A 20068-nucleotide genomic window follows, 5' to 3' on the forward strand; every position below is an offset into this window, starting at 1 on the left:
GGACAGTGACCATGACATTAGTCATTCAGAAAAGTCAAAACAAGTTATCCATCTTTTCCCATTGTGCATAGTGGGTGATGCTAAATCATGGTTTTACCCAAGGTCACGTGTAAATGGGTACCTTATGGCTCCATATAGTCTGGAGGTCATATAGGCCCAAAGCAGAGGCACAACTATAGTGGGTGCAGGGGTCACATCAGGGCCTTGGAACCTAAGAGGGGACGAAAACGTCACTTTGACCCAAATGGGAAGACCAATACTATAGATGCATGAAAGTTTGGGGCATTGATGGAGAATTTGCATTGCAGGCCAATAAGCTTCAAATTAATCCACTATTCCATAGACAGAGGGACTGTAAATGTAGCCATTGCTGTGGTTTCCGAGTAGGACCAGAGGTCTTTCTGCTCCATTTATAAATGGCCCCTGGTAAGTAGAGGGCCCAGTACCGACTCAACATTCCAGCCCAGCAGTAAGTAAGTAACACACCTTGTAAGTAACACACCTTGCATGGACCAATTTTAGCCTATGCATATAGCTAGTCTACAAATACAATATTCCACCAGAACTCAGGTCCACGTGGAAAAAAAGCAGTATGCGCAAGTTTGTCCTGATTTACGGCTAATAGTTCGAAGCTTCTGCACCCATGCACCATGCGGACGAGCACACAGAGCCAGTCACATTTTGAGGACATTTTCTCACGGAGCGAAAACCTAGCTTATTTTCTACTGAATTTTTTGGGTTACTAAATCTGCTGCGTTTTATAGTTCAAGTAAAGTGGGTCCCGAAACTCTTACCCACCTGCTAAAAAAATGCTGCACACCTCAGTGATATTTTTGTTTTCCCCCAAGACTTTTATGGGGAGTCTAAAAAAAAAAAAAAAAGGTAAAGGCCGTCAGTGAGAGCCGTCAGTGAATGTTGGTTTTAGCTCGGACTTGTTGATGTGGTTTGTTATTGTAGCGTAATCCCTTGATCGGCGTTCATCACTATCGCACAACCACGTGTAATTAATTTCATTATAGCTGCGTCGCAAAATATCTGATCAACGTTGTTCATTTTTTGTGAACAGTCTACTGAATTCATGGGATTTATACACAGTCAGTTCTTGAAGTGAAATCCATATTCCCATGGCTGCAGTCTATGTTGCTGCTCCCGGTGTTTGATATTTACACGTCAATAGTGCTGCAGCCAATCAGTTCCCAAGTAAATGGCACGAGCCGCTGAGCTCATTGACTGGCTGCAGCGCTGTCTATTGGGCTTCAGCGCTTTGACCTGTTGAGATGGCAAGAAGGAACCTATACAATGCGATCGAATACGATTACTTCCTTTTTCGGATGACGTTTAGGGCCTCAGACTCTCTCTATTTTGCTGGGACAATCTGGCAAACTGTGTCACAGAAGGGGTGAACCTACACCCAAAAGTGGGCACTTTGGGGTCATTTTATTGGAAGATAAAAAGGATATTGCAAACTACATATTACCAAATGGTAAATGAAATTAGGTGGCCAAATTTGAAAAAGTTCTCACTCTTCCAATCTAAAAATTGATGAGAAAAATGGGCAAAGTATCTGTGCTTTTCATGGATAGAACACTCACCAACTGTCCACAATAAAAACTGAGACTTGTCCATTTTTGATGCAATGTGTGGATCAAAATTACCCATTCAAGGTCAATGGGTCCATGAAAAAAACGGACACTACATTGATTTCATCTGTGTTGCATACTAGTTGTAGCGCTATGGCCCCTACATGGTGTCCTATTCCCCCTCAATGCAGGGACCCCGGCTTACTTACCGGCCCGGCCCTGCGGCGTGGTCCCCAGCGTTTCCTGCTCTGTGCTGAGTCCCCACTGCGCGCCTAGTGCGCCCATGTTCCCCTGCTCTTACTGGGGCTGCTCGAGCATATAGTAAAATGCCCATAGCCTGTTGCTGAGAGGCATTTAGTATAATTATTTCACCTGCTGGATGGCTTTCAGTCTATTGCTGGGAGTTATCCTGTATAAAAAATTCCCTTTCCCTTAGGGAGTCACCAAGCGACGTGTTTAGTCATTAGGTAGTGTGGTGATCTTCCAGTGCGGTTGTGAGGTCCCCTGGTCCCGGTGTAGCTAGTTTCCAAACCCGTATCCCTGGTACCTGTGTGGGCAGTCCTGAGTCCGAAGTTCCCTGGTCCCTGTGCAGCTTGTCCTGTTTCCGAAGTCCCCTGGTTCCAGTGCGGCCAATTCCTGAACATTGTTCCCCAGTCTGTTGGCCAGCCAGTCCCTGATTCAGTATCCTAGACTGGTGTGTCTAAACGTAGCCTTAGTCCATGTCAGTGAACCTGACCCCTGGGCAGATTCAGTACGAGGGACTGCCTAGGAGTGGTACCTGGCGGCTACCTGCATCCCAGTCTGTCTCCACCATCAGGAGCTCCAGTGAACACCAGGTAGCCACTTAGCTACGGCTCTTCATAGGCAAGCCCGGCCCTGTGACACAGTGGGACCACAAATCCACTTGCACCACCGTTGGGTGTAACACTAATATTGTTTGTTTTTTACTGTTAAATGGGCAGGAGTTTGGAAATGTTTTATATTTTTTTGTAAACAAGACAACAATGGATGAAAATTAGATCCCAAAGCAGTGAAGAAGCTGAAGGAGCAGTGGGCATGGCGAGTGCATCAACCTTTCTCATTACTCCCACCAGGCTCCACATTCCTCTTCTTGATTGACACCTCTGGTGTCCGACAGCCAAACACTAGTGTTGAGCCAGTATGTTCTGTCCGAGTATGCTCGGGCCGAGCTCCGAGTATTTACAGCTGCTCGGTGATGAGGTTAAATCTCTCCCGTGTGCATGATTTGCAACTGTTTGACAGCTTTATTACATGGGAGGAATGTCTATTTCTTACACATTCCTCCCATGTAATAAAGCTGCCAAACAGTTGCAGCTATAAATACTCGGAGCTCGGCCCGAGCATACTCGGACAGAACATACTCGCTCAACCCCACCAAACACCTATTGCAGAGGGGTTGGACCTGTTAATCAAGAAGAGGAGAGTTGATAAGGAGTTGGCCTAGATTTTACACCAGTTTTCCAGTGATAACTCTACCTTTTTTCCACTTTATTGAAGAAATAAAGTTGTAAAATACGGGTATTTTGAGAAAAATTTAGCAATTTTTGACTCTAGAAAGCTGTCGGAGACACAATAATACATTCACCTCCTAAGGCCTAATTTAGACATCAGTGATTTTTCTCGCACACAACAAATGTCAGAGTTTCATCAGTATTTTTGATCAGAGAGTCATCAGAGTTTGGTCAGAGTGTTAGCCCTTACCATCAGTTTGGTCAGAGTTTTTCTCTGGGGATGAAAAAAATACTGCTGGAGGTTTCTTAGGCTTCTCCTATCAAGCAGTCTGTGAAAAATTGACAGCACATGGGTGGCACTCCACTCCATCCAGACTTCCATTGGCGAGTTTGAAACAAAGTCTTGGATCAACATCGGACAAGTCTTCATGCTTTTGCGCGGACCACTTGGTTCAAGGATAAAATCGTACATGTCAACATCTCCATAGACTATGACAGGGATGAGTGCTATCCGTGAAAAACACTTGTACGAGAAAAACTGACCTTTGTATGAGCCAATATGTAAATTCATGGAAAGGCTGGTTTGTTGGGTGGTCAACAAAGCACTGAAGGAACTAAGGCAGAGCTCAAATTTAGAGCGTACTTATTTTTTTTTAATATCTTTAACTTTCCTGCAAATTGGTGGAGGTCCAGGACTAAATACCCCAATCTTGAAAAATTCTTGGAAGTGCGCTGCTCATTAGGCAGAAAATCACAGCTACAGCGTCATTGCCTGAACAGAGTGATATACGAACTTGTAGACTTTCTCTTGAGCCCATACACCTCCCTGAGCACATGCTCATGCTTTGATTTTTTTTAGCTTTCGATGGGGTTGTGATGACCCGACCGATCACTCAAAAAAAACAGTATATGTAAGGAAAACTCAAAGATGGGTGTTCTTTAGTCTTTTCGCAAACCCTGATGTAACTGAACATCACTGATAGAATGCGTATTTATGGGCGGGCTCAGGAGCTGAGCCTACTCCATACCAGGCAGATGCTGGTTGTGTTACCTAGCCAGCATCTTCCTGTAACAGGAGTGACAGGAGCTAGCTCTGACCACTTATGGGCGGGCTCAGGAGTTGAGCCTACTCCATATAGCAGGCAGATGCCGTTTGTGTTACCTAGCCAGCATCTTCCTGTAACAGGAGTGACAGGAGCTAGCTCTGACCACTTATGGGCGGGCTCAGGAGTTGAGCCTACTCCATATAGCAGGCAGATGCCGGTTGTGTTACCTAGCCAGCATCTTCCTGTAACAGGAGTGACAGGAGCTAGCTCTGACCACTTATGGGCGGGCTCAGGAGTTGAGCCTACTCCATATAGCAGGCAGATGCCGGTTGTGTTACCTAGCCAGCATCTTCCTGTAACAGGAGTGACTGGAGCTAGCTCTGACCACTTATGCGCGGGCTCAGGAGCTGAGCCTTCTCCATACCAGGCTGATGCCAGCTGTGTTACCTAGCCAGCATCAGCCTGTAATAGCAGTGACCTGAGCTAGCTCTGACCACTTATGGGCGGGCTCAGGAGCTGAGCCCACTCCATACCAGGCAGATGCCGGCTGTGTTACCCAGCCATGATCTGCCTGTAACAGCACTGACCGGAGCAGTGGTGGAATTATGTTTTTTGTTTTTTCACCATTTCACCTCACATGGAATATATTTTTCTAGTTTTTACTGCGCTATATGTTAAATTGAATGGTATCATTCAAAACTACAACTTGTCTCGCAAAATAACTAGCTGTAACAGACAAGGGGAAAAAAAGTTGTGGCTTTTGGAAAAGATAAGGAAATAAAATAACAAAGACAGTAGTACCACTCTTGGCCACTATAATATACAGTGGTGGCCAAAAGTATTGGCACCCCTGCAATTCTGTCAGATAATACTCAGTTTCTTCCTGAAAATGATTGCAATCACAAATTCTTTGGTATTATTATCTTCATTTAATTTGTCTTCAATGAAAAAACACAAAAAGAATTGTCCTAAAGCCAAATTGGATATAATTCCACACCAAACCTAAAAAAGGGGTGGACAAAAATATTGGCACTGTTTGAAAAATCATGTGATGCTTCTCTAATTCGTGTAATTAACAGCACCTGTAACTTACCTGTGGCACCTAACAGGTGTTGGCAATAACCAAATCACACTTGCAGCCAGTTAACATGGATTAAAGTTGACTCAACCTCTGTTCTGTGTCCTTGTGTGTACCACATTGAGCATGGAGAAAAGAAAGAAGACCAAAGAACTGTCTGAGGACTTGAGAAACCAAATTGTGAGGAAGCATGAGCAATCTCAAGGCTACAAGTCCATCTCCAAAGACCTGAATGTTCCTGTGTCTTCCGTGCCATCAAGAAGTGTAAAGCCCATGGCACTGTGGCTAACCTCCCTAGATGTGGACTGAAAAGAAAAATTGACGAGAGATTTCAACGCAAGATTGTGCGGATGGTGGATAAAGAACCTCGACTAATATCCAAACCAGTTCAAGCTGCCCTGCAGTCAGAGGGTACAACAGTGTCAACCCGTACTATCCGTCGGCATCTGAATGAAAAGGGACTGTATGGTAGGATACCCAGGAAGACCCCACTTCTTACCCCGAGACATAAAAAAGCCAGGCTGGAGTTTGCTAAAACTTACCTGAGAAAGCCTAAAACGTTTTGGAAGAATGTTCTCTGGTCAGATGAGACAAAAGTAGAGCTTTTTGGGAAAAAGCATCAACATAGAGTGTACAGGAAAAAAAAGAGGCATTCAAAGAAAAGAACACGGTCCCTACAGTCAAACATGGCGGAGGTTCCCTGATGTTTTGGGGTTGCTTTGCTGCCTCTGGCACTGGACTGCTTGAACGTGTGCATGGCAGTATGAAGTCTGAAGACTACCAACAAATTTTGCAGCATAATGTAGGGCCCAGTGTGAGAAAGCTGGGTCTCCCTCAGAGGTCATGGGTCTTCCAGCAGGACAATGACCCAAAACACACTTCCAAAAGCACTATAAAATGGTTTGAGAGAAAGCACTGGAGACTTCTAAGGTGGCCAGCAATGAGTCCAGACCTGAATCCCGTAGAACACATGTGGAGAGATCTCAAAATGGCAGTTTGGAGAAGGCACCCTTCAAATATCAGGGACCTGGAGCAGTTTGCCAAAGAAGAATGGTCTACAATTCCAGCAGAGCATTGTAAGAAACTCATTGATGGTTACCGGAAGCGGTTGTTCGCAGTTATTTTGGCTAAAGGTTGTGCAACCAAGTGTTAGGCTGAGGGTGCCAATACTTTTGTCTGGCCCATTTTTGGAGTTTTGTGTGAAATGATCAATGATTTGATTTTTGCTTCATTCTCTTGTGTTTTTTCCTTGCAAGCAAATTAAATGAAGATAATAAGACCAAAGAATTTGTGATTGCAATCATTTTCAGGAAGAAACTGAGTATTATCTGACAGAATTGCAGGGGTGCCAATACTTTTGGCCACCACTGTATATATGGAGCTGTGCCACTTCCGGTGCATCGCTCTTCTTTTAATCAGCCAATCGGTCGGTGTAGACCCTCCGATCCACTTGTGCCACCTCAGGTGTGTAGACATTGCACAGAAATAACTGTCTTTTTATAGGGGGCCAATCCACCTTTTATGCCCTGAGTTGAACACTCGGGATGGATTTTACTACGCCCGTCTCACCAGATCATTTTGAGGCAGCCGAGCCCAGGAGCCATAATGAGGACCTACCGACTATTACAATATAAAGTACAATTATATGTAATTATAATGTATAATGTATAAAGGAAGACAACATAACACAACCGAGAGAGAAAGTGACCTTCCCCAACCCTACAACTATAGGGCCAGTAATTAAAACCTATAAAGGGCGTTTCTTAGACCTGAAAGAGGAACTGCTCCTTTTTCTGTTTATTTCCTGTATGTAGGTTGAAAAAAGCATCCGTTGAGGTTAGATGAGACGAAACCAAACTAAAGTGATGACTTCCTATTATATCACACATATAATTATAACGTTGTCATGGTATAATGAATGCCACCCAAAATGAGAAATATAGTGCAGAATGTCCCGAATATGAGAAATATAGCACAGAATGCCCCAAACTTAGAAATATACTGCAGAATACCCCCAAAATAAGAAATATAGCATAGGAGACCCCCAAAATAAGAAATATAGCGCAGGAGACCCCCAAAATAAGAAATATAGCACAGAATGCCCCTAAATAAGAAATATAGTGCAGAATGCCCCCAAAATAAGAAATATAGCACAGGAGACCCCCAAAATAAGAAATATAGCGCAGCAAGCCCCCAATATAAGAAATATAGCACAGAATGCCCCTAAATAAGAAATATAGTGCCGAATGACCCCAAAATTAGAAATATAGCACAGAATGCCCCTAAATAAGAAATATAGAGCAAAATGCCCCCAAAATAAGAAATATAGTGCAGGAGGCCCCCAAAATAAGAAATATAGCACAGAATGCCCCCAAAATAAGAAATAAAGTACAGGCGGTCCCCGAAATAAGAAATAAAGTACAGGTGGCCCCTAAAATAAGAAATATAGCACAGAATGTCCCCAAAATAAGAAATATAGTACAGGAGGCCCCCAAAATAAGAAATATAGCATGGAATGCCCCCAAAATAAGAAATAAAGTACAGGTGGCCCCCAAAATAAGAAATATAGCACAGAATGCCCCCAAAATAAGAAATAGTACAGGAGGCCCCCAAAATAAGAAATATAGCATAGAATGCCCCCAAAATAAGAAATATAGTACAGGAAGTCCCCAAAATAAGAAATAAAGTGCAGGATTCCCCCAAAATAAGAAATATAGCACAGAATGCCCCCAAAATAAGAAATATAGTACAGGAGACCCCCAAAACAAGAAATATAGTGTAGAATGCCCCCCAAAATAAGAAATATAGTGTAGCATGCCCACAAAATAAGAAATATATCACACAAAGTCCCCAAATAAGAAATATAGTCTAGAATGCCCCCCCAAATAAGAAATATAGTGCAGGATGCCCCCAAAATAAGAAATATAGCACAGAATGCCCCAAAAATAAGGAATATAGTAGTGTCGGATGCCCCCAAAATAAGAAATATAGTGCAGAATGACCCAAAAATAAGAAATATAGCACAGGAGGCCCCCAAAATAAGAAATATAGCACAGGTTGCCATCAAAATAAGAAATATAGTGCAGAATGCCCCCAAATAAGAAATATAGCACAGAATGCCCCCAAAATAAGAAATATAGTGCAAGATGCCCCTAAAATAAAAAATAAAGTACAGGATGCCCCCAAAATAAGAAATATAGCACAAAATCCCCACAAAATAAGAAATATAGTGTAGAATGCCACCAAAATAAGAAATACAGTGCAGAATGACCCTCAAAAAAAGAAATATAGTGCAGAATTCCCTCAAAGATTAGAAATATAGTATAGAATTACCCCAGAAATATAAATTATATCGCAGAATGTTCCAAAAATTAGAAATGTAGTGCAGAATGCCCCCAAAATGAAAACATAGTATGGAATGCCCCCAAAGATTAGAAATATATTGCAGGATGCCCGAAAATAAGAAATATAGCACATAATGCCCCCAAAGTAAGAAATATAGTGCAGAATGCCCCCAAAGATTAAAAATATATCGCAGGATACCCCAGAAATTAGAAATATAGTGCAGTATGTCCACAAAGATTAAAAGTATAGTGGAGAATTAGACAAAAATTAGAAATGTAGAGTAGAATGTCCCCAAAAATTAACCATATAGCGCACAATGTCCCAAAATGAGAAATGTAGTGCAGAATGCCCCAAAAAATTTGAAATATTGGGCAGTGTCCTGAAAGCGAGAAATATAGCACAGAATGTCCCCAAAATTAGGAATATAATGTAAAATAGTCCAAAAATTAGACATATAGTGCAGCTTTGAGGAAATGGTTATTACATTAGGTTTTGTACATTCTTACAGTTCTAATTTGATGTATTGGTAATATCCTGTAGCCGCACCCATACACCGCCACCACTACTAGTAATGCTTCTTCACTTCTGAAAAACAGCAATCATACTATTGATCATTAATTTTGTTAGAAGAATGCCACCCAAAAATTAGAAATATATTGATAATATCACTGTTGCAATTTTTCTTTTTTTGTATAGGTAAATTTGTCACAAAATCCCTAGAGACTGGTGCTACCGGATTTACTCAGCATGACCACCCACGTGACGCTGGAAGATGCGTTATCTAACGTGGACCTACTGGAGGAGCTGCCCCTCCCTGACCAGCAGCCATGCATCGAGCCTCCGCCGTCCTCCATAATGTACCAGGTAACCTAAATCCACACACCCCTATTCTTACATAGGTACCTGGTAAATTTTTATATAAAGGGTTCTTCCAGGACTTAGGATTGGTCATCAATAGCAGATTGGTGGCGGTCCAGCTTCCGACCTCAACACTGATTAATTGATTGAAAGGGCTGTGACGCACTGGAAGTGGCACAGCTCTGCACATTGTGTAGTGGTCATGAATGGTACTGCATGGCAGAGAGATTGCAGTACAACTCGCGACCACTATAAAATGTACAGAGCTGTCCCACTTCCAGTGCACCACTCCTCTTTAATCAGCCAATCGATAGGGTTGCCGGAAGTTGGCTTCCTACTGATTTGATATTGAAGACCTATACTAAGAATAGGTCACCAATATTAAGGTCTGGGAAAAAAACCTACAACTCTAGGTGCCAACGTTTGGAAGAGACATGGGTGAGATCAATGTCAGAAAATGGATTAAAGTCTATAGCAGGGGCTGAGGTTAACAGTGTCCTTTATCCTCAATCATGTCAGACCTGATGGCCGGAAAGTCAAACAGAATATGGTTGTTGAGTTTCGGTTTCTTCTTAAATTTGTTTTGTAAATCCATGGGAGGCAGCTTTCTGTAGAAAGGCATCATTAACAAATCTGTTAGGTTCACTAGGTGAGGTGGATCCTCAAAGCCTAAGGTCTGGGTGGGCACACGGGCATCGGCGCAACAGGCAGCTGTGGCACGCGTGAAACAGGTAGCAGAGATACGGGAGACCGCAGACTGAGAGCAGTCGCAAAACAGGTAGCAGAGGTCTCGGAATCTGCAGACAGTTAACAGAGGTCCTGGAGAACTCAGACAGGTAGCAAAGATCCTATAGGCTGCAGACAGGTGGAAAAGGTTTTGGAGAACTCAGAAAGGTAGCAGAGGTCCTGGAAGACCAGGAACAGGTAACAGAGATCCTGGAAACCAGGAACAGGTAGCAGAGGTACTGGAAGACCGGGAACAGGTAGCTGATATCCTGGAAGACCAGGAATAGGTAGCAGAGATCCTGGAAGACCGGGAATAGGTATCAGAGGTCCTGGAAGACCAGGAACGGGTAGCAAAGATCCTGGAAGACTGGGAACAGGTAGCAGAGATCCTGGAAGACCAGGAACAGGCAGCAGATGTCCTGGAAGACTGTGAACAGCTAGCAAGGGTACTGGAAGCTGCAGGCGGACTGTAGATGTCCTGGCAGCTGCAAGCGGACACGTAACAGAGAACCTGGAAGCCACAGGTTGACAGGAGACGTCCTGGAAGCCTCAGGTGGACATCTTTAACGACCAGGAACAGGTAGCAAAGGTACTGGAAGCCGCAGATGGACAGGAGATATTCTGGAAGCTGCAGAGGTCCTGGAAGCCGCAGGTGGACAGGAGACGTCCTGGAAAATGCAGAGGTCCTGGAAACTGCAGGCGGACAGGAGACGTCTTGGAAGCTGCAGGTGGACATGTAGCAGAAGTCCTGGAAGACCTGGAATAAGTGGCAGACAAAATGCTGGAGTAACCAGAATGTCTGAATACTAATACACAAGTGTGTATCTCAGTGAGCCTTATATGGGCCCAGACAGCTGATCACATGGGATCACGCCAGCCCATCTGCAAAGCCTGACGTGGAGCACAACAGAGTTCAGTGGACTGGGGTGAGGGAAGCAACGCCCGGATCCGGGACAGGTGCGTAACAAAATCATTATGAATTACTCAGCCAATTCATTTATTGCTCATGTTCTTTCACACAATGGCTGAGAAATGTAATAGCCACCAATAGATGACTGACGCTTGCGCATGTGTCGTTGGGTATAAATAAATGCGTCTATGGGCGGTCAAGTTGAGCCCCGAATCATTTTTGAAAGACATACTAAAACTTCATGTATGAAGAACACTTCCAGAAACGGCCTTTATTCTTCTTTTCCATCATTTTCTAAGAAGATGGATTATGTTCTTACATTGCCTCCTTTTCTTGCAGGCTAACTTTGATACCAACTTCGAGGACCGGAATGCATTCGTTACCGGTATCGCCAGATACATAGAACAAGCTACTGTCCATTCTAGCATGGTGAGTAATTGTGACAAACGGCCCACAAGATTGGTCTGGATTTAAAGGATACCTATCATTTTCAATATTTTTTTTTTATATTTTATTTCCCCTTAAATATGCTGCAGATCGGTGGGGTTCTGGGTCCTGAGACCCCAACCAATATCTCAAAAGACTACTGAGAAGCGCTCAGTTATTGTTTAGACATCGGAGAATACTTTTTAATATTTTTTCTTCTCATTACCTGCAGAATGAGATGTTGGAGGAGGGGCAGGAGTACGCCGTAATGTTGTATACATGGAGGAGCTGTTCACGAGCCATTCCACAAGTAAGTAATGAAGTTGAGGCCAAATCTTTATCCCATTCATGTGCTATAATATGGACCTGAGCTCAAGAGCTTCAAGATATGAAGGGTCCACTTCTCTGGAGGCTTCTCTGCGAGCGCTAACTAGCCCAGCCTACTACATAGATGAAGTATGAAACAGCTGCAGGCTTATGTTGGAGGGAAGGTATTAAGCAAGCAGCAGATGGCGCTGAGCTAACTGTTACAGCTTATTCATGTGTGTGGTTCCTCTCTATACCAGACTGTATGACCTCTCAGGTCTGCTTTCTGTCAGTTCTTTCCTGTAATCCTCCATGTTGTGATGATGAAGATAATGGTTGCGTCTTTTCAGGTAAAGTGCAATGAGCAGCCAAACCGCGTGGAGATTTATGAGAAGACAGTGGAAGTCTTGGAACCTGAAGTCACAAAATTAATGAAGTTCATGTATTTTCAAGTAAGTTGTTCGACTTTCATAAAGTTTCATAAACTTTCAATGCTAAATCACTTGATGCTGTAATATTCCAAAAATGTATAAGGATGTGTTCACAAGTGACGTTATTGTGTGTGGTTTTGCTGCCTCATTTTAGGAGTTCAGCTGATCTGACACCTACTTGTAAGATCACCTGCAGCTCAACTTACTGACACCTACTTGTAAGATCAAAGCAGCTTACCTTACTGACATACGTTTGTAAGATCACAGCAGCTTATTTTACTGACACCCACTTGTAAGATCACAGCAGATTACCTTACTGACACCTATTTGTAAGGTCACAGCAGCTTATCTTACTGACACCTACTTGTAAGGTCACAACAGCTTAGCTTTCTGACACATACTTGTAAGATAACAGCAGCTCACCTTACTGACACCTACTTGTAAGATCACAGCAGCTTACCTTACTGACACCTATTTGTAAGGTCACAGCAGCTTAGCTTTCTGACACCTACTTGTAAGGTCACAACAGCTTAGCTTTCTGACACCTACTTGTAAGATAACAACAGCTTACCTTACTGACACCTACTTGTAAGATCACAGCAGCTTACCTTACTGACATCTATTTGTAAGGTCACAGCTTTCTGACACCTACTTGTAGGATCACAGCAGCTTACCTTACAGACAAACATTTTAAGGTCACAGCAGCTTACCTTACTGACATCCACTTGTAAGATCATGGTAGGTTACCTTAATGACACCTACTTGTAAAATCACAGCAGCTTACCTTACTGACACCTACTTGTAAGGTCCAAGCAGCTTAGCTTTCTGACACCTACCTGTAAAGTCACAGCAGCTTACCTTACTGACATCCACGTGTAAGATCACAGCAGCTTACCTTACTGACATCCACTTGTAAGGTCACAGCAGCTTACCTTACTGACATCCACTTGTAAGATCACAGAAGCTTATTTTACTGACACTTACTGGTAAGATCACAGAAGCTTATTTTACTGACACTTACTTGTAATGTCACAATAGCTTACCTTACTGACACCTATTTGTAAGGTCCCAGCAGCTTAGCTTTCTGACACCTACTTGTAAGATCACAGCAGCTTTCCTTACTGACATCCACTTGTAAGATCACAGCAGCTTACCTTACTGATACCTACTTGTAAGATCACAGCAGCTTAGCTTTCTGACACCTACTTGTAAGATCACAGCAACTTACATTACTGACACCTACTTGTAAGATCACAGCAGCTTACCTTACTGACACCAACTTGTAAGATCACAGCAGCTTAGCTTTCTGACACCTACTTGTAAAATCACAGCAACTTACCTTACTGACACCTACTTGTAAGATCACAGCAGCTTACCTTACTGACACCTACTTGTAAGATCACAGCAGCTTACCTTACTGACACCTACTTGTAAGATCACAGCAGCTTACCTTACTGACATCTACTTGTAAGATCACAGCAGCTTACCTTACTGACACCTACTTGTAAGGTCACAGGAGCTTACCTTACTGACACCCACTTGTAAGATCACAGCAGCTTATCTTACAAACGCCTACTTGTAAGATCACAGAAGCTTATTTTACTGACACTTGTAATGTCACAATAGCTTACCTTACTGACACCTATTTGTAAGGTACCAGCAGCTTAGCTTTCTGACACATACTTGTAAGATCACAGCAGGTTTCCTTACTGACATCCACTTGTAAGATCACAGCAGCTTACCTTACTGACACCTACTTGTAAGATCAGAGCAGCTTATCTTACCTTACTGACACCTACTTGTAAGATCACAGCAGCTTACCTTACTGACACTTACTTGTAAGATCACAGCAGCTTTGCTTTCTGACATCTACTTGTAAAATCACAGCAACTTACCTTACTGACACCTACTTGTAAGATCACAGCAGCTTACCTTACTGACACCTACTTGTAAGATCACAGCAGCTTACCTTACTGACACCTACTTGTAAGGTCACAGTAGCTTACCTTACTGACACCTACTTGTAAGGACACAGCAGCTTACCTTACTGACACCTACTTGTAAGGTCACAGCAGCTCACCTTATTGACACCTACTTGTAAGGTCACAGCAGCTTACCTTACTGACACCTATTTGTAAGGTCCCAGCAGCTTAGATTTCTGACACCTACTTGTAAGATCACAGCAGCTTTCCTTACTGACATCCACTTGTAAGATCACAGCAGCTTACCTTACTGATACCTACTTGTAAGATCACAGCAGCTTAGCTTTCTGACACCTACTTGTAAGATCACAGCAACCTACCTTACTGACACCTACTTGTAAGATCACAGCAGCTTACCTTACTGACACCAACTTGTAAGATCACAGCAGCTTAGCTTTCTGACACCTACTTGTAAAATCACAGCAACTTACCTTACTGACACCTACTTGTAAGATCACAGCAGCTTACCTTACTGACACCTACTTGTAAGATCACAGCAGCTTACCTTACTGACACCTACTTTTAAGATCACAGCAGCTTACCTTACTGACACCTATTTGTAAGGTCACAGCTTTCTGACATCTACTTGTAGGATCACAGCAGCTTACCTTACAGACAAACATTTTAAGGTCACAGCAGCTTACCTTACTGACATCCACTTGTAAGATCATAGCAGGTTACCTTAATGACACCTACTTGTAAAATCACAGCAGCTTACCTTACTGACACCTACTTGTAAGGTCCAAGCAGCTTAGCTTTCTGACACCTACCTGTAAAGTCACAGCAGCTTACCTTACTGACATCCACGTGTAAGATCACAGCAGCTTACCTTACTGACATCCACTTGTAAGGTCACAGCAGCTTACCTTACTGACATCCACTTGTAAGATCACAGAAGCTTATTTTACTGACACTTACTTGTAAGATCACAGCAGCTTACCTTACTAACACCTACTTGTAAGGTCACAGAAGCTTACCTAACTGACACCTACTTGTAAGATCACAGCAGCTTATCTTACAGACACCTACTTGTAAGATCACAGAAGCTTATTTTACTGACACTTACTTGTAATGTCACAATAGCTTACCTTACTGACACCTATTTGTATGGTCCCAGCAGCTTAGCTTTCTGACACCTACTTGTAAGATCACAGCAGCTTTCCTTACTGACATCCACTTGTAAGATCACAGCAGCTTACCTTACTGATACCTACTTGTAAGATCACAGCAGCTTAGCTTTCTGACACCTACTTGTAAGATCACAGCAACTTACATTACTGACACCTACTTGTAAGATCACAGCAGCTTACCTTACTGACACCAACTTGTAAGATCACAGCAGCTTAGCTTTCTGACACCTACTTGTAAAATCACAGCAACTTACCTTACTGACGCCTACTTGTAAGATCACAGCAGCTTACCTTACTGACACCTACTTGTAAGATCACAGCAGCTTACCTTACTGACATCTACTTGTAAGATCACAGCAGCTTACCTTACTGACACCTACTTGTTAGGTCACAGCAGCTTAGCTTTCTGACACCTACTTGTAAGATCACAGCAGCTTACCTTACTGACACCTACTTGTAAGATCACAGCAGCTTACCTTACTGACACCTACTTGTAAGATCACAGCAGCTTACCTTACTGACATCTACTTGTAAGATCACAGCAACTTACCTTACTGACACCCACTTGTAAGATCACAGCAGCTTATCTTACAAACACCTACTTGTAAGATCACAGAAGCTTATTTTTTGACACTTGTAATGTCACAATAGCTTACCTTACTGACACCTATTTGTAAGGTCCCAGCAGCTTAGCTTTCTGACACCTACTTGTAAGATCACAGCAGCTTTCCTTACTGACATCCACTTGTAAGATCACAGCAGCTTACCTTACTGATACCTACTTGTAAGATCACAGCAGCTTAGCTTTCTGACACCTACTTGTAAGATCACAGCAACTTACATTACTGACACCTACTTGTAAGATCACAGCAGCTTACCTTACTGACACCAACTTGTAAGATCACAGCAGCTTAGCTTTCTGACACCTACTTGTAAAATCACAGCAACTTACCTTACTGACGCCTACTTGTAAGATCACAGCAGCTTACCTTACTGACACCTACTTGTAAGATCACAGCAGCTTACCTTACTGACATCTACTTGTAAGATCACAGCAGCTTACCTTACTGACACCTACTTGTAAGGTCACAGCAGCTTAGCTTTCTGACACCTACTTGTAAGATCACAGCAGCTTACCTTACTGACACCTACTTGTAAGATCACAGCAGCTTACCTTACTGACACCTACTTGTAAGATCACAGCAGCTTACCTTACTGACATCTACTTGTAAGATCACAGCAACTTACCTTACTGACACCCACTTGTAAGATCACAGCAGCTTATCTTACAAACACCTACTTGTAAGATCACAGAAGCTTATTTTTTGACACTTGTAATGTCACAATAGCTTACCTTACTGACACCTATTTGTAAGGTACCAGCAGCTTAGCTTTCTGACACATACTTGTAAGATCACAGCAGGTTTCCTTACTGACATCCACTTGTAAGATCACAGCAGCTTACCTTACTGACACCTACTTGTAAGATCAGAGCAGCTTATCTTACCTTACTGACACCTACTTGTAAGATCACAGCAGCTTACCTTACTGACACTTACTTGTAAGATCACAGCAGCTTTGCTTTCTGACACCTACTTGTAAAATCACAGCAACTTACCTTACTGACACCTACTTGTAAGATCACAGCAGCTTACCTTACTGACACCTACTTGTAAGATCACAGCAGCTTACCTTACTGACACCTACTTGTAAGGACACAGCAGCTTACCTTACTGACACCTACTTGTAAGGTCACAGCCGCTCACCTTATTGACACCTACTTGTAAGGTCACAGCAGCTTACCTTACTGACACCTATTTGTAAGGTCCCAGCAGCTTAGATTTCTGACACCTACTTGTAAGATCACAGCAGCTTTCCTTACTGACATCCACTTGTAAGATCACAGCAGCTTACCTTACTGATACCTACTTGTAAGATCACAGCAGCTTAGCTTTCTGACCTACTTGTAAGATCACAGCAACTTACCTTACTGACACCTACTTGTAAGATCACAGCAGCTTACCTTACTGACACCAACTTGTAAGATCACAGCAGCTTAGCTTTCTGACACCTACTTGTAAAATCACAGCAACTTACCTTACTGACACCTACTTGTAAGATCACAGCAGCTTACCTTACTGACACCTACTTGTAAGATCACAGCAGCTTACCTTACTGACGCCTACTTGTAAGATCACAGCAGCTTACCTTACTGACACCTACTTGTAATATCACAGCAGCTTACCTTACTGACATCTACTTGTAAGATCACAGCAGCTTACCTTACTGACACCTACTTGTAAGGTCACAGCAGCTTAGCTTTCTGACACCTACTTGTAAGATCACAGCAGCTTACCTTACTGACACCTACTTGTAAGATCACAGCAGCTTACCTTACTGACACCTACTTGTAAGATCACAGCAGCTTACCTTACTGACATCTACTTGTAAGATCACAGCAACTTACCTTACTGACACCCACTTGTAAGATCACAGCAGCTTATCTTACAAACACCTACTTGTAAGATCACAGAAGCTTATTTTTTGACACTTGTAATGTCACAATAGCTTACCTTACTGACACCTATTTGTAAGGTACCAGCAGCTTAGCTTTCTGACACATACTTGTAAGATCACAGCAGGTTTCCTTACTGACATCCACTTGTAAGATCACAGCAGCTTACCTTACTGACACCTACTTGTAAGATCAGAGCAGCTTATCTTACCTTACTGACACCTACTTGTAAGATCACAGCAGCTTACCTTACTGACACTTACTTGTAAGATCACAGCAGCTTTGCTTTCTGACACCTACTTGTAAAATCACAGCAACTTACCTTACTGACACCTACTTGTAAGATCACAGCAGCTTACCTTACTGACACCTACTTGTAAGATCACAGCAGCTTACCTTACTGACACCTACTTGTAAGGACACAGCAGCTTACCTTACTGACACCTACTTGTAAGGTCACAGCCGCTCACCTTATTGACACCTACTTGTAAGGTCACAGCAGCTTACCTTACTGACACCTATTTGTAAGGTCCCAGCAGCTTAGATTTCTGACACCTACTTGTAAGATCACAGCAGCTTTCCTTACTGACATCCACTTGTAAGATCACAGCAGCTTACCTTACTGATACCTACTTGTAAGATCACAGCAGCTTAGCTTTCTGACCTACTTGTAAGATCACAGCAACTTACCTTACTGACACCTACTTGTAAGATCACAGCAGCTTACCTTACTGACACCAACTTGTAAGATCACAGCAGCTTAGCTTTCTGACACCTACTTGTAAAATCACAGCAACTTACCTTACTGACACCTACTTGTAAGATCACAGCAGCTTACCTTACTGACACCTACTTGTAAGATCACAGCAGCTTACCTTACTGACACCTACTTTTAAGATCACAGCAGCTTACCTTACTGACACCTATTTGTAAGGTCACAGCTTTCTGACACCTACTTGTAGGATCACAGCAGCTTACCTTACAGACAAACATTTTACGGTCACAGCAGCTTACCTTACTGACATCCACTTGTAAGATCATAGCAGGTTACCTTAATGACACCTACTTGTAAAATCACAGCAGCTTACCTTACTGACACCTACTTGTAAGGTCCAAGCAGCTTAGCTTTCTGACACCTACCTGTAAAGTCACAGCAGCTTACCTTACTGACATCCACGTGTAAGATCACAGCAGCTTACCTTACTGACATCCACTTGTAAGGTCACAGCAGCTTACCTTACTGACATCCACTTGTAAGATCACAGAAGCTTATTTTACTGACACTTACTTGTAAGATCACAGCAGCTTACCTTACTAACACCTACTTGTAAGGTCACAGCAGCTTACCTAACTGACACCTACTTGTAAGATCACAGCAGCTTATCTTACAGACACCTACTTGTAAGATCACAGAAGCTTATTTTACTGACACTTACTTGTAATGTCACAATAGCTTACCTTACTGACACCTATTTGTAAGGTCCCAGCAGCTTAGCTTTCTGACACCTACTTGTAAGATCACAGCAGCTTTCCTTACTGACATCCACTTGTAAGATCACAGGAGCTTACCTTACTGATACCTACTTGTAAGATCACAGCAGCTTAGCTTTCTGACACCTACTTGTAAGATCACAGCAACTTACCTTACTGACACCTACTTGTAAGATCACAGCAGCTTACCTTACTGACACCAACTTGTAAGACCACAGCAGCTTAGCTTTCTGACACCTACTTGTAAAATCACAGCAACTTACCTTACTGACGCCTACTTGTAAGATCACAGCAGCTTACCTTACTGACGTCTACTTGTAAGATCACAGCAGCTTACCTTACTGACACCTACTTGTAAGATCACAGCAGCTTACCTTACTGACACCTACTTGTAAGATCACAGCAGCTTACCTAACTGACACCTACTTGTAAGATCACAGCAGCTTACCTTACTGACACCTACTTGTAAGATCACAGCAGCTTACCTTACTGACATCTACTTGTAAGATCACAGCAACTTACCTTACTGACACCCACTTGTAAGATCACAGCAGCTTATCTTACAAACACCTACTTGTAAGATCACAGAAGCTTATTTTTTGACACTTGTAATGTCACAATAGCTTACCTTACTGACACCTATTTGTAAGGTACCAGCAGCTTAGCTTTCTGACACATACTTGTAAGATCACAGCAGGTTTCCTTACTGACATCCACTTGTAAGATCACAGCAGCTTACCTTACTGACACCTACTTGTAAGATCAGAGCAGC

The 20068-nt window shown here is 42.7% G+C and overlaps 1 protein-coding gene across 2 annotated transcripts in view; it reads left to right on the forward strand.

Moving 5' to 3' along the window:
- Nucleotides 1-20068, forward strand: part of CYFIP2 (cytoplasmic FMR1 interacting protein 2) — a 71721-nt gene that overhangs the window by 9394 nt on the left and 42259 nt on the right. For both annotated transcript variants that reach the window (XM_073649872.1, XM_073649873.1), the window contains exons 3-6: nt 9218-9385; nt 11355-11444; nt 11674-11751; nt 12098-12199. In XM_073649872.1, the coding sequence (XP_073505973.1) occupies nt 9269-9385; nt 11355-11444; nt 11674-11751; nt 12098-12199 (387 nt within the window). In that variant the 5' untranslated portion in view covers nt 9218-9268. The remainder of the gene's footprint in view (nt 1-9217; nt 9386-11354; nt 11445-11673; nt 11752-12097; nt 12200-20068) is intronic.

Source organism: Phyllobates terribilis, unplaced genomic scaffold (genome assembly GCF_046119375.1).
Source record: "Phyllobates terribilis strain yellow unplaced genomic scaffold, ASM4611937v1 Scaffold_10__3_contigs__length_209671492, whole genome shotgun sequence".
NCBI lineage: Eukaryota > Metazoa > Chordata > Amphibia > Anura > Dendrobatidae > Phyllobates > Phyllobates terribilis.